The sequence below is a fragment of the Actinia tenebrosa genome, unplaced genomic scaffold, assembly GCF_029948245.1.
Source record: "Actinia tenebrosa isolate PJP-AT-01 unplaced genomic scaffold, QUT_ActTen_1.0 PGA_scaffold3__52_contigs__length_22856419, whole genome shotgun sequence".
NCBI lineage: Eukaryota > Metazoa > Cnidaria > Anthozoa > Actiniaria > Actiniidae > Actinia > Actinia tenebrosa.
In genome coordinates this window covers 20,282,597-20,309,599 of record NW_028292580.1, presented here as the reverse complement: position 1 = coordinate 20,309,599, position 27,003 = coordinate 20,282,597, and the positions used below count along the sequence as shown (strand labels likewise).

General features: G+C 40.2%; 1 protein-coding gene across 4 annotated transcripts in view; it reads left to right on the top strand.

Moving 5' to 3' along the window:
• LOC116297108 (QRFP-like peptide receptor) overlaps positions 1–24,376 on the top strand; it is a 36,589-nt gene extending 12,213 nt beyond the window's left edge. Inside the window, exons 1-2 of one of the 4 annotated variants that reach the window (XR_004197195.2) lie at positions 13,613–13,718; positions 14,316–14,761. Coding sequence is in view for 2 of the 4 variants with exons in the window: in XM_089035496.1 (XP_088891622.1) it covers positions 21,437–22,972 (1,536 nt within the window). In the remaining 2 variants the exon portion in view is untranslated. Of the gene's footprint in view, positions 1–13,612; positions 13,719–13,795; positions 14,166–14,315; positions 14,762–21,314 lie in introns of those variants that run through there. The other 3 variants (XM_031705268.2, XR_004197194.2, XM_089035496.1) reach the window with 3 other exon arrangements.
• Positions 24,377–27,003: the final 2,627 nt, after the last annotated feature.

Sequence of the window (27,003 nt, the reverse complement as noted above, 5' to 3'; positions counted from 1 at the left end):
TTCCGCAAGGTGTATTTCAAGCGTATCTACTTCCTTTTGAGCTGCTTCCCTTTCTTCTTCGGGACGAGCCTGGTCCGCAACTACTTCTTGCTGCCGCTCTATTTGCCCCTCCAGGTCCTCGATGGCCTGATCTCTTTGCCGGATTTGCTCCTCTTTAGTATTGATTTCGGCAACCAACTGCCGCCGTTCCGCCAAAGAGCCCTCTATGGTGATATGCAAGTTTTTAGCTTCTTCCTTACTCATATCCAGGTCTTTTAGAGCAAGATTGAAGGCGTGTCTGACTCGGTCTCTTTCGTCTAAAGCCGTTTCAGCTTCTCGCTTGAATTGCAGTATGACTTCGTTCTTGCCCTTGATTTCTTTCTTTTGAGCATCGGTTAGCTGCCGTATTTGTCTTTCGTACTTTGCTTCCTTTTCTTTTAACGTTTCTTGTAGTTCCTCGGCGTGTTTTTCTAGTGCGACCCTTTCATTCAGGGCCCCCAACCTTTCTAACGCACTTCTGGTAGCTAGTTGAAAGCCTCTTAATCTTGCCACGTTAACCTTGACCGAGCCATTTTCGTCGAAGAGGATTTGTGGTTTGGTCCAGCGGTTTTTGTCGGGATATCTCATGTCTTGGACGCTTATGAGGACTTTGTTTCCGCGTTCTGTGAGCCTTACGTCGTCGGCCTCGAAGTGGGAATAGCGCATTCGTAGCTCTTGCGTTGCCCACTCTACGGTTTCCCGCGCGGTTGCTCCCTGCTCACCCATGTTTCGAAGTTCTATGTACTCAGGAGGGGACTCACCGGGGTTCTTTTCGTGCCACATGCGATTCAAGGCTGCCTTGAAGCTTTTCCACCTACTACCGTACGTGTTTTCTAGAGCCATGTCGTAGATTAGGGGGTCGGTTTCCGCGCCTTTAGTCCATGCGTCGTATTCTTCGTCGTTAATGTCTACTTGACCTTCTTCGGTGGTGGGGTCAAAATCCGTTCCTTCTACTTCCATTATATATGATAAGCTCAAAGTTAAACCCCAACGTATTACCTAAGCAGGTTGGCGGACTGAAAGCAGAACGCACCTTTCATCGAGTTACATTCACGCCTTCTAGCGCAAAGCCAGGGGAGACGCTGTATGTGGGCGTACCCCGCCTAACGGATAACCTAGTATTGGTTCCTGGTACCTTGGCTTTAAGGTTTGACCTAGCAATACAACCAAGCACCAAGGACAAGCGCTATACCGTCAATAACGTGGGTAGGAACCTCGTCTCTAAGATGAGAATCAAGTTCGCAGGGGAATCCCTCTTGGATTTGAATAGGTACGATTTGTACACCACGTATAAGGATCTGTGGTTGACGACCTTTGACCGTGCACAAAAGATAGAGCAGGGAATTGGAAGCGTTATTCTTCGTAAGCTTCGCAGTGAAACCAACCCAGCGCCTACGGACTCCAGTGGAGCAACCGCAGTAGCAGATGCAACAAGGGTAAAGACCGCCTATGGTAGCAAGTACGCTATTCCTTTGGATTTCGAAGTGATTACGAGTCATGGCGCGTACTACCCCAGGCAGTTATCCGAGTTACAGTTTGAAGTAACCTTGGCAGACACTACAAACGTTATTGGAGGCATGGACAGCGCAATTAGCGGGGCTGTCGATCCTTATTCTATCACCAACTTAGAGCTGCAGTACGAGACCGTGTACAGCGAAGATCTGGCACGTAGCGCTGGCATGGAATACAGCTCCGGAAAGGCATTCCTTTACGACCACGTAGTGATGTATAAGACATTTAGCTTCCTGGATAAGACGGATGAGGTTATCAACCAAAGCATTAACCTCCCCCGAAGAAGTCTCACGGGGTTGATGTTGGTGTTTGCCAAACCCTGCGAAGCCGGTAAGCGCGACTCCGAAGCCTTTCACAACCCTAACATTACTAACGTAGGGGTCAACATAAACGGAGTCCCAAACAAGGTTTACTCCCAGGGGATAAAGCCCGCAGACGTGTACAGAGAGGCCATGCGCAAGTTTGGCGACCAGATATCTCCCGAGGAATTCTTTAAGGACAAGTATGCGTTATGGATTGACATGCGCACCATTAACGACGAAGACCTACATGGCCAGGGTTTACGTCTAGTAAATACGCAGGATGGCATTACCCTGGAGATCAAACGCACCAAGAATACCTCCGCGGGCGACGGCGACAAAATAAACTGCTACGTCTTTGTCGTGTCTGACGCGCAACTGAGCGTAGAAATGAATCAGCTAAAGAGCGTTGCCTATTGATAAAAAAATATCCCTTACGTATAATATGCTTCGCGTATTCGAAAACAACGACACCAAACTGCAATGCATAGTGCAAGGCGATAAACTTTACTTCAAAGCGAAGTCCGTGGCGTTGGCGTTGGGTTACGTAAATTCCAGAAAAGCGGCGTCTGATCATGTATCAGAGGAAAATAAGGTGCTTCTTAGGTCTTTAAAGGGTGTAACTCAGCGTGACACCCTTAACGCACAACCCAATGCCGTGTATTTGACGGAGGAAGGTCTTTACGAATTGATATTCGGATCTGAAAAGGCTGAAGCAAAAAAGTTCAGGAAATGGGTGTTAGGTGACGTTCTTCCTACGCTAAGAAAAACAGGTAAGTATGAAATAGAAAGGCGGTTCGATAGTCCTAACAAGTTAGTCTTTAAGATCGAGAATGAGTTTGACCTGCATAAGAAAGTCGTGGACTACATACGTCGGTTCCACCCTATCCTACTGCTCGCACCAGGTCTTGGAGAATTACAGGACTCGGCCTCCAAAAGGATAGTATGTTGGCAGAAAGGTTACCAGGCAGGTCAGCCTGACATCTTAGTTCTTAATGCACATAAAAAATACAATGGGTTCTGCCTGGAGTTGAAGACACCTAAGGGTAACGGGGTGCTATCCTCTAAACAAGAGGAGCAGTTGAATAGGTTTGACATGAATGGTTACCTAACTATGGTGTGCAATGATTATGACCTTATATGCAGGGAGATCGACTATTACGCGGAAGGCATTCGTGTGCCTTGTCCTTGGTGTGTTAAGGCTTTTAAGACGCAGGGGGCGTTAAGGACTCACCAAAGAATATTTCATAGATATAATGATCATTGAACAGACGCACTGGCGTGAATTAGTCCAAGGCATCACATACAAAATAAAAAATTATGTCGTCTTCGAAGACATCAGCCGTTTAAGGTTGGTCCTCGAATACGAAGGGAAAGAGTGTACCCTGTGGGCACCTGACTGTGTGCGGTATGTAATCCAAGGTGAAGAGTACACGCACATACGCAGCTATGGTAAGGTTAACGGGCGATGGAAGTTCGACGTTGAACGTAGGGTGGATGCTAATCCTCTGTGTGATTAGATAAGTATTGGTCTGCTTCGGCGGACCTCATTTTTTCGGTAATTTCAAAGACTGACACGGCAATTAAGGCGCCCTTGAAACCACCTTGCAGAGTTACTTCGTTTTCTCTTCGTAGGTGTCAGCTAAGGACGTCTGCTTTAGGATCCGCAGAGCACCAATGCCCCACAAAGGATCCTTCGGAGAATACCCTGTCGCAATGAAGGCAGGTGTATTTTTTACGTGTTTTGGGAGTCGTAATGCAGTCGGCAGGTAGTTCGCAAGTAATACAGTCCATATATTGAAAGGGTAATTAGAATGCCTCCCAGAAAGGCAGCTGCGTAGGCTAGCATATAACATACCTCAAAAAAAAAAGACACCCAATAATGTTAACAATTAGGTTAAATCTTTGTTAAGACACTAGGAACCTCGAAATAAAGACACCCAATAATGTTAACAATTAGGTTAAATCTTTGTTAAGACACTGGGAACCTCGAAATAAAGACACCCAATAATGTTAACAATTAGGTTAAATCTTTGTTAAGGAATAACATACCTCGAAATAAAGATGTCTGATAACGTTGACATCTAGGTTAAATCTTTGTTAAGACACCCGGAAGCTATTTCAAAGAGTGTCTTAGAATGTTAACAATTAGGTTAAGTAATTGTTAAGCAGTTGAAGATATGTTCTTCTTCTCTGACACAACCACAGCGATCACACTCCTGCCTCCAATACTCCCTTTTAGTCCACGGAACGCCTTCGGCGCGTTCAAAGGAGGGGAAAGTACGGACTATTTTCTTATGGTAATCTATGCGATTCCTTAAGTAATCCTCTTTATGCGGGCAGCGACTCATCAAATCCGCACATTGGTAGCAATCCACGCCTTCTAAGTCGTAGCTCCTAAAGTGGAACTTATAACTTAGTTCATGCGTTTTCCGGTGCGTTTGAAGACGTTGTCGACTACTAAGTATCTTATTGCAGAAACCACACTGCCTGGTCTGATCACAAACTCCTCTCTTTAAGTGTTGCTGCATTCCCAAAGGGAATTCCTTATTGCAGCCCTTGCAAAGTATGCAAATACGCTTGTCCTGATGTTGTCGCATCTTTTGAACAGTACTGAATTCCTTACCACAATCCTTACAAACTTTACTCAATTTCTTTGTGCAAACACCATTACGGACATGGTATTGTAGTCTTTGCTTGGAGCTAAACTTCTTTTTACACGCCGCGCAGTCCATCTATACATAACAGTACGATAACCACTATATAACATCTTAACAATTACTTAACCTAATTGTTAACATTCTAAGACATCTTTATTTCGAGGTATGTTATTCCTTAACAATTACTTAACCTAATTGTTAACATTCTAAGACACTCTTTGAAATAGCTTCCGGGTGTCTTAACAAAGATCTAACCTAATTGTTAACATTCTAGGGGGGATATTGAATGAAGTCCTTAATGGACTCCTTAGCCCACGTCGCCATCGTCAACAAGGCGCCAAACCGTTCTGCACGCTTCAGACCGCACATTTCATCGTACAATTCCTGCACGCGCTCTTTTAACCGGTCTATCTCCTCCCTTTGCATTTCTATGGTGTCTTTTTTATCCTTTGCGTCGGCGACAATTCTTTGCATTGCTTCCACTGGTTCCATCTATATATGAACCCAGATCACATGCCTTGTAACGCTCTGATAGTAGGACCCACCGGCTGCGGAAAGACCCAGTTCGTCGTGGAGCAGCTATTAGGACCCTTTAGATACCGCTTCGACTATATCGTGCTATTATGCCCCACCTACGTGAATAACCGCACCTGGACGGGCATAGGAGTGAACGACGACGACTTCTTTGTGGACATACTGGATCCTAACGAGTTATCCAGCCATCTTAAGTTCTGGCACAAACAATTCTCGTCTCGCGAGGCTCGACGAGCGAGTACGCAAACCCTCCTTATACTGGACGACATCGCCTGCGGGGACGACGTAAAAAGACGCACCTCCGAATTAGTGAAGCTCGCCTTTAGCGGCAGACATGACAATATCAGCGTTTGGTTGCTTTCCCAGCAGCTTACCAGCGTCTCTAAGCCCTTCAGGGAAAACATAGGCTCTCTCGTAGTATTTCATACTCCAAGTAAGTCTGACCTGGAAACCATCCTTTCTGACTACGGCGGTGAGATATCCAAGGAACAGTTACACGAATACATGCGGCACCTAAAAACGCACCAACATTCCAAGATGATCTTCTCTTTGAGGTTTCCGTATTCCATTAACATATATGGACATTGAGCAGCTCTTAGATGAAGTCCCCACACAGTTAGATGAAAGTAACCTCAAGGAACAACTTAACATTCTTGTGTCTTCTGGGAAGTGCAAAGAAATGATAGGTAAGGACCTTACCCATGAGCAGGTTAATAAGTTGTCAGAAGAGGAGGTTAAGAAGTTCCATAAGAGGTACGAGGCTGCCCTCGCAAGTAAGACCACGGACGCCGTAGCAGACTCCTCTATCCGACTTGCAACTAAATTGCTTGGACTTGCACTGCCCATAGACGACGTGGAGCAACTGCGGAAGGACATAAGCGAGGACTATGTCATCGCCCAAGAACTTAAGATAACCTGTGGGTGGTTGTCTTTGAAGTGCGGTAAGTTAATGGCAGTCGCCTCTGCGGCACTTCACGTAGCTCAGCACGTCGATCTGAAGGAACTTACGGCCTCTTGGAAGGACTTCAAGAAGGACAGAGAAGTTGAAAGGGTATTCAAGGCGGCACTTGCTGAGGTACCTAGTCAAGTACCTGCAAGTGACTTATCAAGTACTTAGTCAAGTCGTTCGCGGGAATTACCCAGGTCGCCTCAAGTACCTAGTTAAGTCATCCTTAAGTACTTAGTCAAGTCGTCTTAAGTTACTTATCAAGTCCTTCAAGTCCTTAGATATAAATGAGTGAAGCTGAATCGAAGGCGGAGGAAACCCCTCAAGTAGAGGAGCAACGAATCACCAAGGCTAAATCTCCAGGCAGAGTTGCTGCCGGTAAGAAGCTCGCGGAGATGAACAGGAAGAACAAAGCAAAGAAAGAAGAAAAGGTGGAGGAAGAGGAATCCTTCATTAATCCTGGGTACGTCATTGGCGCGTTAGGAGTCGCTATAGTAGCAGGCAGCCTTTACTTACAATGGCGGGCAACGAAAAAGGTAGAACCACCAACATATCACGCGCCCGTGCACGCACCTGTGGAGGTTAGAAAAAGTAAGATCCCTGAAATGGAGTAGATTTATCACCACGTACCGTGGCGACCTAGATTTTCCTTCTCGCTTTGTAATATAATGTCAACCGCGTTGTTGAAAACTGTTGAAGAAGCAGCTATCATTACTTCCATCGTTGCGGGTATTGGTTGGGTAGGTAAGAAAGTGCTCAAAGAAGACTTTACTGAAGACCCAAGCAAGAGCTTCGCTAATTTTGCTAAAATGACCGCTGCCGTAGGCGGGGCTATCATGGTAAAGGATTACCTACGGAAGGAAAAGTACCTACCTACGGCGTAATATATAATGGCTAGCGTGGTCGCAGGTGGAGTTATTGCAGCCTTAGCATTCACTGGAGCTAATTATGGTGGTCAATATTTGGATAGATTAGTTAGAGGCGACAAAAGCGGAGAATTAGCCGCTGAGAGGAAGAGACACGACTTAGCGCTGGAGAAATATCAGCGAGACGTTGCAGCTTGGAATGAAAAAAGACAAGCTTACAGGGATTGGTTGGACAAGAACTACCAAGACAAAATGCAGGCGGATAAGAACTTTGAAAATACAGACTACGCCTTTAAACTTTATGCGCAAGCACACCCCGCGGTATTAACGAGGTTAAGAAAGCCTCAGTTTAAGAATTACTATCAGCCTTCTAAGAAACAAAAAGACAATGAGTTGGTCTTCGTAGGAGTCGCAGGGCTGGTGGGAGGCGTGGCCTTGGCGTATCTAATATAATGATCGTCTTTTTGGAAAGCGACAAGAATAACTTTACCACTTATCTGAATCCCCCCATCAAAGCCTGTAAGGTAAGGTTGGTTAGTTGCTCTTTGTACAATTCTTGGTATAATTTAATTAATGGCTTTGTCATCGGAACTTCCGGCACCAAACCAAAAATACCAGATTCCCATTACACCCCTATAACACTGGCTAAGGAGCTAGCAAAGCATGGATATACTCTTACCACAGGATTACCCCATGAAATGAAATTCAAGAAAAATAGTGGAAGCGCTAATTTAAAGGACAGTTCATTGGTAGAACTCCTGGGCCTTACTAGTACCACAATAAATAGCGGCAATACATATGATGTGAAATGGAAAGTCGCATCCTCTTACGAAGTCTATTGCGATTTGGCCAATAGTTACAACAATGGAGAAAAGTCTTCTCTTATGTCCAAGTTTCTGCCCCAAGGTAATCCATTTGACCCAGTGGAATACACTCCCATTTCTTTAAGCTATGACTTGTCTAATTTGGTAGAAAGCATAAACATCACCATTAAGGTGGACGGAAAGACGGTGGATTTTAACGGACGTAAGATCAATCTTGTTTTGGAATTCATATAATGGGCCGCGTAGAGGACAAACTTAAAAGGATTTACTATGGGCCGGAAGGCTATTGGAAAGGAGCGTCAGCTATCAAGAAACTCGCGACCGCGGCCAGGGTATCAGATGAAACGGCTAAGAACTGGCTAAGAAAACAAACCCTCTGGCAGGTTTATCTTCCCGTGCCGAAGTACATTCCCAGGCCCAGCTTCACCGTAAATGCCCCTAATGAAGTTCATCAGGCGGATTTGCTTTTCTTACCGCACGACAAGGTGAGAAAAAAGACCTATAGGTACGCTTTGACCGTAGTTGATATCGCAAGCAGATACAAGGACGCCGAACCCATAATCAGTAAGGATTCTGGGGAAGTCGCAGAAGCCCTAGGTAGGATTTATAAGCGCGTCTTGAAATGGCCTAAGCTGCTGCAAGTGGATGCGGGGACAGAGTTCATGGGCGTGGTTACTAAGACCCTGAAAGACCACGACACTAAGATTAGGAGAGCCGAAGCAGAGTACCACAGGGGTCAAAGCATTGTCGAAAGATTCAATAAGACCCTGGCCGAGCGTCTCTTTGGATACCAGTATTGGAAAGAGCTGGAAGATCCCTCCAAACGCAACAGGGAATGGACTCAGAGGCTCCCCCAGGTCGTCGCGGCTTTGAACAACGAGGCGGCCAGGGCTACGGGGATAAAACCCAAGGATGCCATAAAAAAGAAATACGTGGAACACAAGTCCTTCGTCAGAAGTTCGAGGGCGGTCTTCCCCCAGGAAAAGAAATTAGGCGATGTCACGGTTCGATATCTCTATGAGCCGGGTGAATTAGAAGGAGGATCCAAAAGAGCTACGGATCCTAATTGGTCTTTGGAAACTTACCAGATCCGAAGTGCGATAGCTAAGAAGGGTCAACCCATCTTATATTATCTTCATGATGGTCCCACTCGTGGGTTCGTCAAAGAAGAACTGCTTATCGTGTGATGTCCGAATGCTATCGTATGGATACCATCATCGCACATCCATCTCTTACCGTCAAATGCAGACAGTGACACCTTCTCCTGTGTAACGTTGTGTATTTGATGTCCGTAGCTGCGCAGGCTGTTCATTTTATGTCGCTGTTCCTTACGCGTACGCAGGACCTTTAAGTAGGACTCGTGGGTTATGTCTTTCTTAACCACGTATTTTTTTACGCCTTTAGCTTTCTTTTCTACACCGTCCAGCTTTAGCACGCTGTACATCTTGGGTTTCAGGCCCACGTATTCCACGATGGGTTTTCCTTTCATCTCATCCTTCATCTTCCCGATTACTTTCTTGTTTTTAGGGGAGTAAAGGAAGTGGTCGCGTGGGTAATCGCTGGTGTCGTATTCATCGATGTCGGGAACACAGTCTTCGTAAATGTCTTCCGTCTGCACCTCTAGTATCAAGGAATCGGTGTCGGTGTATAAGAGGCGGCACTTATCACCGTATTTCGGTTTTAGCTTGTCGTAGTAAAACTCATACATGAGCAGCTTTGATAGGTCTAACACTGTAAACCCCGTGTATACGGGTTTATTCAGGAATAAATTCGCTTTCTTCATGTGAATCACGTAGAAGTTTAACATTTCTACGTATCTAACGAATCCAGGCTGTGATACGTATGCTTCTGCTTCCTCTCTGGTGCTGGCTATCTTTATGCTTACGCGCTTGCGGATGTTCTCCATTGTCTTTCCGAACACGCTGTTGTTCATCAGTTTGAAGAGGTTTTTCTCGAAGTCATTTTTCGCTGCGGTACGCTTTTGCGTGTTAAAGTCAATGTAGGGGCGCATCCAGGGTTCCTGCGTGAACTTCAAAACGCGATGGATCTTCTTCACGCGTAAGCCGTGGCGCACATAGAACTGCAGGTTGCGGTAATGCACCACGTACTTCTTCTTGTCCATCAGGTTCATCGTTAGCTTCCTGTATGGCTTGTATCCGGGACACATTTGCTTTTGCAGCGGAGACAGCTGCTTAAATGGTATCTCTATCGCTTCTGGTGCTAACGGGAACTCATCGTGTGCGTCGTGCAGATGCTCTGGGTATTCCAAATCAACCTCCAGCACGTAACCTTTGTCGTCTTCTTTGCCTACGTTTAGGTAAAACTCTATGGGCTTTATGTCGTCCCATTCGAAGTCGCGTACAGGTAAGTACTGCGACATTGCCCAACCGTAGACGTTGTTTGCGTCTAAGTAGAAGATGTATGTGGTTGGCTTCTCCGGGTCGTACTCCACCGTGGGATTGTTCGCTTTTGCGTATCGCCTGCTGGGTCCGCAAACACCGCCGCGGATACCGTCTTCCATAAAGCGGTACATGTCGTATTCCGTTAGGAGATCCAGTTGCGCGTTTGTCTTCTTTAGCAGCGCACTCCAACTAAGCCCAGGAGCCGTGTAGAAGTTCGCTGGATCCAACCCGTAGTATTCCATTGCCATCTTTCGAAAGCTTTGGAAAACATCTGCGAACAGCACTACGTCTGAACGTAGGTAGATGTCGTGGTATTCTCCCATATTCTCACAGGAGTACTTTTCCCACACATCTAACGCATGCTGGTACTCCTCGTCCTTTATACCGGACTCGTTTAGGGTGCTGTAGAATCTCTCTTTGGGTGGTAGGGGTTCTTCGAATCGCTCCCAGGAGTCCATGTATTCGTATGGGTAGACTCCTTTCCTTTCCGCGCCGTATTGACTGGAAATGGGGAACTCCGTGTTGTATTTAACCAAGTTTGCTAAGGAGTCCGCCATGAACTGCTGCGAGTCTAAGAACTTCAGCTTGCCTACGGTTACGGACATGTACCTTTCTTTGTTGTTGGGTATGCACTTTACTTCGGAGCCGTCCGTTCCTTGTAAAAGTAAGTGACTGTCGTAACCTCTTAAATTGTGAAAGAATACGGGTATTTCCATTTCTGGGTCTACTTTGAAGTTTATATTGCATTTCCAATGAGCCGCTCCTCTGTATTTACCCGTGATGTGGCAGTGATCTCTAACCTTATCCACATAGAAATCCTCAACAAATGCTTTGTGGCAGTGAATGCAATGCGTGGAGGGCTTTCCCGGCTTCTCACCCTTCTTAGCATACTTCCCGCATTTGAAATGAGCTTCTCCTAGATACTTTCCATCTTCGTCCCACGCTTTCTTGGCCCGTCTTCCAAACTGAAGAAGCGTATGTTGGCAAATGTGGCATTTCTTTGCCTTGGTAAAAGCCTCCTGGTTCTCTTTGGTAAATTCCATCTTCTTTGGACGTCTTAATTGTTCTCTTATCTCCCCCTCCTCTTCTCGCAATGCTTCTAGGAACTTATTAGCTGCGTTCTTGCCTCGGTAAATTACAGGAGGGTTAGCCTTACCGTCTGATCTGACTACTATGTAACCAAAGGAGCAAATCTCATGTAATCCCACCTTATTCGTGGCACCACTTTTCTGCTCTTCCTTAGTTATCAACGCTTCAAAGTCTGCATATATCACGTAAGGCACCTGCATCTGCTTTTGATGGTCTGAGTACGCTAGGTTCTTATCTGTGGGCATCTGGATCCGTTGCGCCACTTCTTCGACTCCGCGACATATTTCGTCGTGATCCTTTAGAGCTTTAACGCTGGTAAAGGATAATAAGCAGCAATCGCAGAAGTATTTCTTGCCTTTGTGTTTGGTGTGTCTGTAAAATAGTCTGCTAACATGTTTGACCCACGAATAATGCCCGCCGTGGTAGAAGAGATGTATTCGTTCTCTTTTACTCTTTGACAACACTAGTGGCACTATCGTTTGGTCTCTGACTCCGTAAACGTTAATGGCTAGGTCATTTTCCTGCTCAAATATCGGTATGTCTATCAGCTGCATTGGGAACTCCACGCCGTCCCACTCCAAATCGTCTGTTGGGTACTTACTTGGTCTACACGGATCCTTATCTACTGGATACAGTGCGGATCGTATTGCCCACATAAAGCATCTGTTGTCATCATTTTTTACGTTGACTATGGCTTTCTTCCTTTCTACCCACGTTGGTAGGGGCACGTAACTTCCTCCTCGTATTGGTACGTACCTTGCCATGCTAACCTCCATACCTTCTACCTCCTCCACTGTCCAACCTGATCCTTCTTTCGTGTAGTTAGACAGCGACTCCATTATTGCTTCTAAGGCTTCGCTGAGTGACCTATCCAGATTCGTGGACTCTAATATGACCAGTGACTTTGATCGCAGCATTGCTGTCGTCGTTACCTCATCTTTTGATAAACTTACTTCTACCATTATACTCGCTTTCAGGGCTCCTAATTCTTCTATGCCTTTTCGAAGCGTTCTCTTGACCTTCCTTTCTGACTGACGCCAAAACTGTCTAACGTCAATCTCACCGTTACCGGGTATTGATACCGTTTCGAAATTGCTTTGGGATTCCATCTATATAATAGGAAATATCTTATACCTAATTCCAGACCCTTTTCAGATCGTCGTAGTCATACTCACAATCCTGACAATGCCAAAACAATTTAACCTTAGTCTCAAACTTCTTACCACATCCACAATTATAGCTGCTCATACATTTCGTCTTCATCTTCAAATGCTTCTTCAAGTCCACTTCTTTCTTAAAAGTTCTCTTACATTCTTCACACTCCATATATAGACTAACATATTTTACATAAACACGGGATGCGGGTAATCGCGGTACGAATCGAGGGGGGTACTTTAGACGGGTAATCCTCCGGTGGTCGTTGCGCTGGAACCCCCATCCCCTATACTACTATAGCAATATTCTTATCACGGTTCATATTATAATGAATTATTAGTTAATTATTATTGTCAACATGTAAAGTTTAATTATTATAAAAAAAAGAATCAACGAACGTAGAGGATTGCAGACTTTAAAAAGGTATATCCTGATTTATCGAGAATCTTCGATAAAAAAGTTTGTTGACCAGGAATAAAAAGATATAACTAGCTAAAAACTAGTGTGAGCTGCGTCGGTGTTTCTAATGAAACAGTAATGATGAAAAGGTAAATTATACACCGTGAAAAGATGAAAAAACTTACTGACGTTTCGGACGCTAGTCCTTCGTCGGAGTAAAAGAGGTAGGACCAGGAATACCAGGAATAATTATGTTATCTTGGCCTTGACGCGAACACAGAATTTATCAACATGACTATGTATAATAATTGCTTCTTTCTAGATAAATCTAGGATTAAGCAAACAAGCAAACAAGCAAACGAGCAAACGAGCAAACGAGCAAACGAGCAAACGAGCAAACGAGCAAACGAGCAAACGAGCAAACGAGCAAACGAGCAAACGAGCAAACGAGCAAACGAGCAAACGAGCAAACGAGCAAACGAGCAAACGAGCAAACGAGCAAACGAGCAAACGAGCAAACGAGCAAACGAGCAAACGAGCAAACGAGCAAACGAGCAAACGAGCAAACGAGCAAACGAGCAAACGAGCAAACGAGCAAACGAGCAAACGAGCAAACGAGCAAACGAGCAAACGAGCAATAATAATAATAATAATAATAATAATAATAATAATAATAATAATAATAATAATTGAACGGATCTCAACCAATATATGTTCAAAAGCAAAATTTTCGATACGATTTTCCGTTCTTACTTTAGTAACCATTTTGTTCTTCTGCTCCCCATTCCCACATCTTCTCCGCCTTTTCCCCTCCTTTCCCCTCCCCTAACCTTTTAGGGCATCTATGACCTAGACCTTAGGTATTAATTTGAACGTGATTATATTTTAAAATTTATGATAACCACGCGGGAGATGGTATTAAACTGCTTTAGCTCTGAATCTAGACCTAGGCAGAACTTTACCCTTATGGGTTCCCGAGGATACATATCATATATCTCGGCATCAGTCGAAACGGTAAGTTCTTATCTTATGCCCCGTCCACACGTATCCGGAAATTTTTGTATCCGCAAATTAGTTTTGCGGATACGGGTTGCGTCCACACGTGTCCGCAAATTTTTGTATCCGTATCCGCAAATTTTACGAAAACGGATACGTGTGGACGGTGAAAACGATTCGAATACGCTGCGTGTGGACGCAAACATTTTCGTACTGATCCGCCAAAAAAATTTGCGGATACAAAAAATTGCGGATACGTGTAGACGGGGCCTTAGTACCCCATATTTTTTTTCTTCATACGTGGCATATTTATTTAGACACGATAAGTCTTACAGCGTTGCTGATGTGGTCTTGTAGCACTTTGTAGGGTATAAGCTTGCTATGTGTTAACAATCGCCACTTTGATTTGTCTTGGATTAAAAATTCTGTGCGTAGTAAATGAAGAGAAAACCTCTATTATGCATGGTAAGTTAGTTTCTTTGGACAAAACTCTGCAAAAATGATCTTGATGAAGCCATATCTAGAGCTATGTCGAAGGAGATTGGAATAACTAAAATTCATGTGAGAATTTTTTTCGAACCCGCTTTGTGACAATAAATTCATTTTAATTTCCAGAGAGAGATGATCTTCAGAAGTCACGTCTCTAAACCAATATATTTTAACTATAATAAATAGGCAAAATTGTAGCTTATGCAGCCATACATACTTTTCTTCACTATTGGATGCAAATATTCATCTAATTGGTAAAGTGCTATTCTAACTGACTTTCATTAATTATCCTGTTATGAAATAATTGTATATTATTTTGATCACCAACACTAATTCCTGTCAGTAAATTTATCCATTTTTTAAACTATATCTGGAAAATATTGCTTCATGCAATACATAATGCTTATTTTCATCCGATTTTAAACGCAACAAAACTGCATGGTTGATCTCCGTAACGTGGCCATCATTACTGCCTCATATATATTAGTCTGCCTTATACTAGTCTGACTTTTAATTAATGAAAGGCTCAAAAATTATAAAAATTGTTAAGTTGCTTTAAACATAGTGTTAGAAACAAAAACCTTTATGTTGTCTGATATAGTTATTGTAGAAACTTTGTTTCAGTTTCACAATATTTCCACAGTGCTTTACTTTGTGTAGCATAATTGACGATAATTTTTGTGGGCGGCATTAATTCAAATTTCAAAATTATTTTATTGCATTGGTTATGTCGTACGTAGCTATAATGCGTGGTTCGCAGAAGCAAAAAGTTTCCTCTACTTATATTTCTATATTTTAATATCCAAGATTTCATTAGAGAGATATGTCTTTTCATTTAATCCCTGATTATGGGCGAATGGGACCGAAAGCATGGAACAGTTTAAAAAATATGAAATAAATGCAGAAAACGTTTCGATTCTGTTAATTATTCTAGTTATATTTTTCTTTTGTGCAATTATTTCACAATGACTCACTAATTTAAGATCTATGTATTTTGGGCTTTCGTTACTATTATTACAACTCAGCGCCATAAAATATTTCACAAATCCAATAGAAAACGGATGTCACTTGAATTCTGTTTGTGGAGGTAGTTATTTAGATTAATTTTCCATTAGTTTTGATTTAATACTTCAATCCTTTACGAAGAGAATGCGTTGGCGATATTTGTTTGTGCACACCTTACGCCCTTTCTGTTCTGTTTCTTTTCTATTTTCTATTTTATTCCAGAATTTTTTCATTTTTCATTTTTTTCCCTCAGCTTTTTTTCCGACCTTCTTATGCTCTCTTCTTTAAAACTAATATTTATGCACTCACCGAACCTATTCAAAACTAATGGAATAAAACAAGATGGAAAAAAAATCTATCCCGTTGCAGGGGAATCAATAGACCAGTTTCGAATTCCAAATTACCGCTGTGTTCCTTGATTACAGACTCATCTGCACAGGGTTAGCCTCGTATCAGTGTTTAAATATTCACAAATACCAACAGAAAAGTAAAGAATGCACAACTTCAACAATACAAACATTTTGAAACTCGACGGACCTTGACTGGAACACGTGAATATTCTGCACAAACTCGAGGCTAATCCTGTGCACATGAGTCTGTAATCAAGAAACACAGCGGTAATTTGGAATTCGAAAGGGGTCTATTTCACGTCTACAGAGAAACGTTTAGGTCAATTAATTCCAAAATGTACCTACCACAATGCCATAGCCCCGAGACATCCGTAGAGCTGAGGCTTCGTATGGACTTCGGACCTGACGGCAATTAAGGCCTTCTGCCCTTGTTTGTACGGCCATTACGAAGGAAACTGTTCTAGCCCGAAGGCATTAGGGGAGAGACTAGCCGGTCCCCAGACCATATCTACAGCTAATCCCTTGCACAACCTACCACGCTCTAGGTACATTGATTTGAAGTGAAAAAATATAGAGTGTATCTGACGTATCATTTTCAAAGCTTATTGTTGTGCTAATTTTTTAAACCATGTAGTCCAGTGGAAAAACTTTGTTTTTTGAGACCGTGAGTCAAGCCCGGTTGTCTAGGTTTGTACGCTACATGGGTGACCTCCGACGGCGAACATAATCTCTTCTCTTCTCTTCTCTTCTCTTCTCTTCTCTTCTCTTCTCTTCTCTTCTCTTCTCTTCTCTTCTCTTTCCATATTAATCTTTTGGTTTTTCTTTTTTTTCATCAATTTTTCCCATTTTATTTAATTTCAATTCATTTTCATTTCATTTCATCTCATGCTTATCTCCTCCTTTTCCTTTGTTTTACAATTTTTCCTCAGTCTTATCTTTCCTGTTTTTGTTTTTCTTCTTCTTTATTATGAAATATATAAATAGCACCTTAAAAACATACAACTTTAGCTACAGATCGTAATTTTTAACAAGTGTACAATTCTTATTTTTAAACTCCTTGAACTTGATAAAAAATTAAGACAAGGTAAGTCCTTGGGGTTCTCATACCATTCCACGTATCATTTCTCGTAAGAATTGTTATTTCCAAAACAAAAGATTTGTAGTTCATCTATAAATGAACATTTTGATGTTGGTAACGGTATGTAAAAAATAGCAATTTTTCTTCTCTTTGACTTTTTCTTTTATTTATATTATTTATATTATTTCTTGTCATATTTTGCTTTTATGCAAAATGTGTAGCTAAAGTTGTTTTTTTTTTTCTATTTGCATTTAGCTTTTGTGGTTAATATAGCTTAAATCCTACAAAGAAAATAATCTGTTAACTAAAATTTATCATCCTTTTCAATCTTTATTGTTCTCAAGTCCTGATTTGGATTCTTTTGATTTTTTTGATTTGTGACATACATCATTTGACCTCAAATCTTCTCAAACTCGTAGAGTAGTAGTAGCAGTAGTAGCCACGATGGCGTGGTGGTAAAACGCTCGCCTCTCAGAATCCCACTCGCCCTATGTGAGCTGAGTTGGTTTGTTCTCTTTCTAACTTTCTGACTCCGGTTTTTCCTCCCTCCTCTCAAATTAACCCTAACTAATTCAAACTGGTTAGAACTGTGCTCCGGGATCATACATGGACTGTATAGCGGCTGCCAGAGGCGCCTTCACATGCTATCAGTTCGACCCCGTTGAGCTGCGCCACTTGCTGTACTTGCGGTGGTGATAAGCGATGACAAGTAGTAGTAGTAGATCGGCTAAGTAGCAGCTAATTTTAGACAGAAATTCTTTCGTCGCCGAAAACAGGACTTCTTATGAAAAAGAAACAAGTGTGTATTATGATGGGCGCAAATGCACTTTTCGAGTAGCTAATGTCAGTTTTTGTACGATGATTCTTTATTTAAAAAAAAAAAAAAAAAAAAAAAAAATTTATTAAAAGACGAAAACCATATTACATTGTTTACTCGAAGAGTAACATTTCGAGATAATTGATGATATGATCTTAAAACTAACTGGCATATTCTGGCTCAAAATACATCTGTTTGAAGAAACGAATCTGTATCTGTAGTACGAAAGCGTTATTGAACATACTGCTCGAGCGAGCGAGCGACAGATGAGCGAGAGTCTTTTAGCAGCCAAAATCAGGTTGGTCATGTCTTATTTCAATAGCCAATATTAAAGATAGTAAATACTTTTCTTTAAATTCAAAATCACTAGTATTTACAAGACTTGCATTTTTTCCCTTGTGGTCGATGAGAATTCAGTACCCTTGGTGTTGAGCTCGCTGTTATTTTTATTAAGTCATACTTCTCTCACAGATTCAGTTACGCCATGTTCCCACACTAATATAAAAACAAAACACTGATATTTGTACATGCATTTCGTTGCATGAGGTACAAATTAAAAAAAGATGTTTTACGTTTTTGGGAATGTTTTTTAAATTTTTAGAAAAAAAATTAAAATAAAACTGAAATTTTTGAAATTTTTATAAACTGAATTCTGAAACTATAAACATTTTATCTATTTTATCCTACGAGTCATCGAGGTATTGGCACAATTTCAAAATATTGCTGAAACTTGTAGCGCGTTTAATAATACCACTAAAGTCAGACTACAAATAGAAGATTGAAATGTTGTTTTTTTTTTCTATTTGTTTTGCATTTTTGAGGAAGCTTCCTCAAGTTAATTAAACTAGCTTTATTGTTATTGCACGAAAATTAATTTTACACGAAAAGTTAAAATTCATATGTACTTAAAACCTATTTAACGGATTTTTATAGAAGGAAAATATATATTTATATATACCTCCACCAAATATTACGTTTCTATAATTATATTTTGTATTGGAAATCGTACTTTCTCGAGTACAATTCGGAATTTATAGGTAAGAGTGATGTTTTTAAAGTCTTCAAGATTTGACAAGCCTTCAGGCGAGTCCAATTTGACTAGAAATTTCAAAACATCACGAGTATCTATAAATTCAGAATTGTACGAGAAAGATTGTGTAATTTTTTGTTTATATGTACGTTCAACAAAATTGAGCAACTTAATTGGGACTATACAGAGTACGATTTGAGATTTAATTGTACTCCTCTTGCCCAATCAGAATCGAGTAATTTGTTGAGTGCAAGGTCGTAATGCACCAATCGAAATATGGCGACCAATTTGAATACAGTATTTTCGCTAATAAATCTTAGCTTCAATTTTCGGAACCATGTTTTCCTAAAGAGTAATGAGAGTAAAACATAGGTTGAAGTAGAAAAAAAATTATCAAGTCAAAGCTCAATAGGCCGTTTTCTCAAGGTTGCGTGCGCATCCAATCTTGACGGGCCACAATTGCTCGATTTCAAAAAGTTACATAATTAGACGGCTTCCTGTGATCTTAACCAACCGTCACGTTTTCAAGTAAGTTAAAGTTTAAAGTGTTCAATTTACTGACTTTTGAGAAATTTCAAAGACTTTCTATTCGTATATTTTAATTTGCCACAAATATAACCCTAAAAGATTTTGAGGCTTGTAAGTTTGACCAAGCGAAATTATACGAAGGAAAGTAAGATCTAGATTGTCATCTTATCGTTTATCTGTGAAGGTAAAAGAATGAAAAATAGCCGATTTGGTACCGATGCTTTGCCGCTTCTATTCATAGAAGAATAAGAGGATTTCTCTCTTTCTAGTGTTTTCTTTATACGTGTAGCTTTGCATACGTGTAGCTTTGCACGTTCAATTCTGTCATTTCTCGACTCAAAGTCTCAGGGCTTTTGATCTCCTATTCAAAGACTAACCACTTGAGTAACCGTATTGTGACCCTCACTTTTGAAAAACCAAGCCACTGAAATACAACTTAGAAAGCCGATAGTCTCTTAGGAAAGCTTAATATTAACTGGTTAACCTTTGACAATGATGAGATTAGCGAAAAAATAACACAACACACACACACACACAAAAAACACACACACACACACACATAAAGAAAAAAAGAAAAAAGAAAAAAGAAAAAACAAAACAAAACAAAAACTAAAATAAAACCAAAAAATAAAGAATAAAAATAAAACAAAACTTCCACCATTAATTTGTTCATAGTTCTATTCTTTTCGCCCTTTCCCTTTAATCTTCTATATCTTCCTCCCTTTCTCCATCCTTCCCCCTTTTGTATTTTGATACCACAAAACACGCGGTGTTTAAATAGGCGTTCCATACTATATGACGAGAAAAGATAGCCATATATAGAATATAACATCTATTCTTAGGAGAGTTAATTTAATTCATAAAATATGGAAAAGTGTTCTTAAGGAGATTTTAACTATTTGAAGATTAGCCTTTTCAGTTAACACAAATTATTAGCTTTCATTCGTTTATAGCTTTTAGTAATCTAGATTTTTAGTTTTATTTAAACTAGTTTAATGTCTACATAGACCTATAAATTATGGTTCGCGCTTTGAAATATTCTATACGAACAAATAGACTATGAGCAATGGTCCCATAATCCTTAGCACTACAACAATTTCAAGAGTCTAATTTGAACTCCTGAAGGCGCCCGGCATTCAGTTTCAGTAAATAAACTAAACTGAGTAGAGCTTTACTGTCTCGGTGTACAACACAATATAGCAAGACACATTCCTTTCCCATCACTCAGTAACCCTAACAACGACGAGAACTGCTTGGTTTTGTCGCTCGAAGTTTGGTAATGAAATTAATGTCATTTTTTTACGTTTAAATTTGACGACAGAGACTCTAGATAACACTTATAGTAGAAGTTTGACATCTTGATTTTCTTCACCGTGTTTTATCATTGAATGCTGCGTCCCAAAATAGAACGAGGGGGATTTTTTTTCGGTCTATATCTTTGCTTTTTTTTTGTTCATATTGGATGATATATTTTTTAAGTGTTTCGACACAAGCCGTCTGAAAATCTTCAAATTTTGTCGAACCTTGAAAAGACCTCTGGGCTGGTCTAAGGTCGTCTAGTCAGATCGAACACTGAAACAACCTCTAGGCTGATCTAAGTCAGGCCATGGCTAACCTCACAGATTGGATCCAAAAAAACCTCTGGGCTGATCTAAGTCAAGGCACTGCTAACTCACTGCTACTGTCGCACTTCGAACCATGAAACAACCTCTTTCTTAGGCTAATCTAAGTCAGGGACGGGCTAACTTTGACCCTAAGACGAATGCTAACCGAGGCAAGTTTCTTTTTTCATTTCCCACGGCGGGGAAACTAGACATCAACAATAGAAGCAGCAGAGCACGGTATCTTTTATGTAAAAGGCCAAGACACAATATTCGATCTAACGACATATCTAATTAGCACTATTTATTGTCTGAGAGAATCCCTTATAAAACAACATAACTTTGTCTTCAAAAGCTCTAGATCAAACAGATAAATCACAAAATTCATATCTTTTTTTTTTTTTTTTTTTTTTTTTTTTTGAGGTTCCAGGCTGAGTTCTGTTTTAGATTTCTTGGATATCTAAGACACTCCATAACAGATAACTGGTTTTGATAGCAAGAGGTATAAAGCGGAATTTGAAAATATCACCTCAATCTGTTGATTAATGAATGATAAAAAATAATAATATTAAAAAGTTATTACCTAGCTTCATCTGCAGCTGACGTATATAAAGAGCTCGATCGAAAAGGTAGACATTTTATTATTTTCGGCTCATGCATAAGTGGCGCATAACATCTTGCATGTATTAACACTTTCTTGTTCATTTTTTACATAGGACGGTTGCCATATCTGCATACAAACAGTAATGAGCATCTATTTATCCAGTATGAATGATCCATGGTTGACGTGGTGATTAAGAGTGTTTTATAAACATTTACCAGTTGAACTGCTGAGGACATGTCTTACAAGATGAATTCCTCGGTAATCATCGCCATCTCAAGCGAAGAAAACTCAAACATCACTGTTAGTATCGTTGATGATGAACTTCATATCATCAAAATGAGCGTATATCTGCCGATAATGTTCTTCAGTATCACAGGAAATACTTTGGTAATACTCTCAGTTCTACTCTTCCAACGGTTAAAGACAGTACCCAACATTTTCATCGCTAATCTTGCAGCTTGTGACTTTATAACAACGATCTCTAGCATACCCTTTGATCTTGCTTCTGAAGAACTTGGTTATTGGCCCTACGGAGGTTTTATGTGTAAGGTCCTGTGGCCCTTAGCGACATTCTCGACTACTGCAGCTGTCTTCACGTTGCTATCGATCTCAGGTGACCGATATGGGGCTTTGTTGCATCCGTTAAACTTCGGGAACAAAATCACCAAGAAGAAATGCTTCGTTATAATTTTCCTGGGGTATGTTCTCGCTGCGTTGGCTGTCGTTCCGTACACGGTGTTTCTGAAATACTACCCCAAACCAGAATACGCACCGCAATGCGGTGAAGAATGGCCTAGTCTTAAATACAGGAAGGCGTATACTGTGTTCTTGTTTAGCATACAGTACGCTATTCCCTTGCCTATTATGACGTACATTTACATAAGACTAGGCCTACTGCTGTATAACAGTACAAGAGTAGCGAACAAACTGAGTGGAGAGAAGATGCCCTTATCATCAGCCCAAAACATGAAAACAACTAGCGAGATTTCAAACAATTCGTTCAGTAGCTCTAATATAGTCAACCGAAGGCAAATGTCTATACAGAGACGCAAAGAACAGAATGAGAAGACAGTCAAGATGTTTTTACTCATAGTAGCGATATTCCTCATTTTTATGCTTCCTAACCAGATTCTTTGGATTCTGTATGATTTTGGGGATCCAGAGTTGCTCTCATCGCATATTGACTTAGTAGCTTTCGTTTGTCGGGCTTTTACCTATACCAACTCTGTTCTCAATGTTGTTATCTATGGCGCATGTAATGGGAGCTTCAGAATGGCTTTCAAGTCGATTCTTAGATGCAGGTGTGGGAAGCGACATCAAAGGGATCTCAAGCGTTCTTTGACAGTATTCCAGGGTAGACACAACGCTGGTAACAATCGGAGACACCCCAAAGAAAACTATCAACAAAAGAACAAGACGGTGTCGTATAGAAAAACTGAGTGGAGTACAGCTGAGGGGACATCGAATTCATTCGACGAGACGTGCCAAGCGCACTTGCAAACATCTGACAGTACAAAAAATAATTCGACTCCACAATCGTCAATGAACAATTGCAGCGCGATGCAGGGTAAAACACCAATTGACAGTGGACATTGTAAAAGTAATAATAATAATATGTTAAAAGAAGGTGAATCGTGTTTGCTGGAAGCTGAGAGACTGTTTAACAAGTTATCTAAAGAAATTGGCTTGGAAAAAGCATTGAATGTGAGTAAATCGAAAGACAAAGTCGAACAAAACTGCATCAAATATCTGCAAGAGACGAGGCTATAATGTCCAATGTGGTCATTCGCATTGTCATACAATACAAGATGCTTGGAAATACGATATTCACGAGTTTTGATACCAATCTACTCGATGTATCAAGTCAGGAAGAAGTTACTTAAATGATAAGCAAATATTTATTAATTACGATAACGCACGTTATCTGGAAAAAAAACATGCATACTTTTCTACAAATCTTGTTGTAGAATGTAGGGCGAATTGACTTGAATTTCAAGCCAATAACCTTCCAACAATCTCTGACTGTTTACAGTTTTGTAGCAACAACGTTTGGTAGATTTTACATAACATTCAGGCAAAGAAACTCCAAGCGCGCACCTGAGCCTAAAATGAAACTATTGCGTAATAATGTTACGATGAAATCGCATCAAAAAAGTGTTTATGCGCCCAACCAATGACTATGGGTTTTGAATGGGATAATATGATATCGTTTTTTTCCGTGAAAACTAAGAAATATTTCAATTTGTAGTTTTTAGGCTTTTTAAAAATAGCTTTGTTTTGAATTCGCTTAGCGACATTAGCAATCTCGTTATAACTTTGATAACACTCTTGAAATTGATATTTGACTCCTCGATCTGTTCCACACCGTTACCTGTCAAATATTGAGCATTATTGATTTGAAAGTTCCTTAATGCATTTATAAACAAAATAAAGGTAAAATTATCCGTCCTACAAAAACCAAGTAGGACTTTGGACAGTAAAACTACTTAGGATTCTACTGGAATGCCAAAGATCTAATCTTTCTGAAATAACTTAAATACTAGACATTCCAGAAAAAATGCGCGAACTGCTTTATCGTGTTTCTGGCTTCGTTATAATTGAAAACTAATGAAATCTTTTTGAAAAAAAACTAAATATGGTTCTAAGTTAGTTAACGTTAGTTATTGATAAGTAAACAATGTTGACCGCTTCGAAATCATTAGAAGCGGTTTTTGTCAATGATTATAATACATACGCTTAATTCTATGATATGAAATGAGCCTGTACTTTGAGTTGCTTATCAGAAAAGATACTTTTTCTTGAGAATCAGCTGAATTGGGCCGCAAATTGGAATTCATAGACAATAAGATTAATTATAAAATAAGTTAATTGATGATTAAAATCATCAAGTAGGTGTAGTCAATGTTGGTGACATTAAATACGACTCAGACATGAGTTAATGCTGTTACTACCCACGCATCCACCTGATCTGAAATAGTGACGTAGAAATGACGTCACTGTAAAACTGAGGTGCCATAGATGCTGTGAAAATTGACCAGCGAAAAATAATAACTTGTCCACCATTGAAATAACAATATAAAACTCATTATTTATTGTGACATTGTTACCAACTTATATATTTGTTACCAACAATACATTTTCAATTCTCCGGGAAATAGAATTGAGCAAAAACTGTGCAGAAAGTTTCTATTGTTTGGCACACCAATATGGCTGCCTTCTCACGTGAGTGAAAACGCTCTAAAGGGACTGGATAGGGTTTATTGATAACTGACTATAGGCCATTTGCATTGCATTGGAAAAAATTGCCTATACATTTTGAATATTTGCTCTTTTCGGTCTTTTTCCTCTCTTTCCAAAGCAAAAGGTTGTTCTTAAAAGTAAAGTTATATAGCACAAGTAAACTGCGTGACAAAACATCTTAAATGACCCGTAAATCTTCTGTTCTTTAGCTAACTACCGTAGTTAGCGTGTTTTCGAGGCTACGAAACCTAAGAAACCATAAGAGGCGAATGTATAGTCAAAGAGATAGTATGAGCTTTTATAAAATCAGCAAAAATACTGTTCTAAATTTTAACAAATTCCTATGAATTATATACCAAAATGTTCAGGAAAGCCCGGGGTTTTCAAATCCACTTCTGTTTTTTTTTGACAGGTTCTGTTTTATTTCAAGGAAGACGATTTTCTAGCTTGACCCCGGTTGTGTCATGCATTTTCTCTTATAAAATACACCCAATAGCGTACATTCAACTCAAAAAGTACGGTGGTTTTTTTCAATAGAATTCAATCTAAAACATAAAATACAGTCCGTAAATAGTTGAATTAACTGAATCCACTTCTGTTTTTTGCCTAGATAGTCATTATTTTAAGGAAAGATCCAAAAACCGTGTTTTTGAGACATAATTTGTATCATTGTATGGGCTCATGCTTTTATCTTGAGATAGCGAATAGAGGCTTTGCACCATCACATGATGGCAGCAATAACAGGAGGCACAACAATAGAGTCGCTTTCCCCTAGGAAACTGAATTCTTTCTCATGTAAATGACATTAGACCAGATTCAATTGTTCCTGCCTCTTGTCGTGGCTGTCATCACGTGACGCTGCAAAGCCTATATATGGTGCATTGTGGTCCAGCTTCAGAACAAATAAATTTTGGTCATCACGCCTTGTATGGTGTTGTTTGTACCCAAGCTAGACCAAAATGCAAGTGTTTATCGAGCTTAAAAAATAAATGACGTTATAATTCCAGTGAACTATTATAATGAAATTTAACTGAAAACTATAATCTGGATCACCTCTTACAACCTCAATCCCATCCCATCCCATCCCATCCCATTTCACCCCATCCCATTTCATCCCATCCCATCCCATTTCATCCCATCCCATTTCATCCATCCCATCTCATCTCATCTCATCCCATCTCATCCCATCCCATCCCATCCCATCCCATCCCTTCCCATCCAGAGCCTCTGCTGAGGTCAAACCACAACTATATGACCTGAAGCTTATCTAATATCCTTGGTAAAGATAACTCTGGAGGTCGAGACACATACAATACCCGTGCAGCATTTAAAATATAGAGAGTGCCAAACAAATTGATCTTCCAAGATCGAACCGCAACTCTATTTGCGTTCGATTTAGGTTGCTATAAATACGTTATTAGTACATTGTGTTCTTACGAGGTCGAACCACAGCAATTACGTAGTCAAGTCATACTGATATGAAATGAACCAAACGTTAGGTCATTTTATCCAGTGGAGGTCTAACCACAGTGTTGTAATAATGACTCATAGGCCATGAGGTAGAAAGGACTAATAGTCTGTATAGTCAAATCCAACTACCCAGACGTCAAATATTAGCAGCAAACGAGTCTTGAATTAAAGTTAAATTCAATTTTTTGGCTTTTCTGAAAGCCAGCACTTTTCGCTACTAGTAGGATATAACTTATACCCTAGCAGTAGCTCATCCAATCAGAATACAGCATCGATGATAGACCACTACAGTAGTTGGATTTGACTAAAACCAATTAGTCTTTTCGACCAATTAGATCATTACCGTGTTATAAACCCATTCCAAAAACCGTTGTCGGTCGGAGATCTGAAATCTGAAAAATAAAATGAATTGTAGGTTGTGAGCTGTGAATTGAAATATAAAGGAAAGTGATCTTTTTTTTTTTTTTTTTTTCTTTTGTCTCACACCAAGTTGATATCTAAACAAGCCACCACCTTCAAGCGATGACCTGCGCTGGCTAATTCGCCTCAGATTTCAGATTTCATATCTCCTACTTTGAAATAGGTGTAGACATATATTAGGTCAGGTCGCGCCCAAAACCGAACTGACCAAACCAAAAACCTATTCCAACGTGTAACAATGTTAAACCATGCTCACAAATATTCAGATATGCAAATTAGTACTTTTGATACCATATTTGGAATCAGGAGTTTGGTTCGAGATGGCCGCTTCTTATACGAACTTGATCGAACTTTTTTGCTGAATTTTATGACTTTCCGAGGAGATTTACTGATTCTTTCGAGTCAAACATTTCGGATGTCTGTCTGTAATTTTTTTTTGATAATTTCTAAAGCAAAAGGACATGATTTACTCTTAAAGATATTTTGTAAAGAAAAAAGTTGAATATTTCGGAGTAGTACAAAACAAACGTCTGGCTGTTGCACGTTACACGTTACACGTGTAGTTTCTAGCCAAACCTTGTCGTTATCTAGCAAATCTAAAACCTTTTGATGCGTAGTCTACATATTTGTCGGTTTGGAAATCGTAAATAACATTGGATACCAATAACATT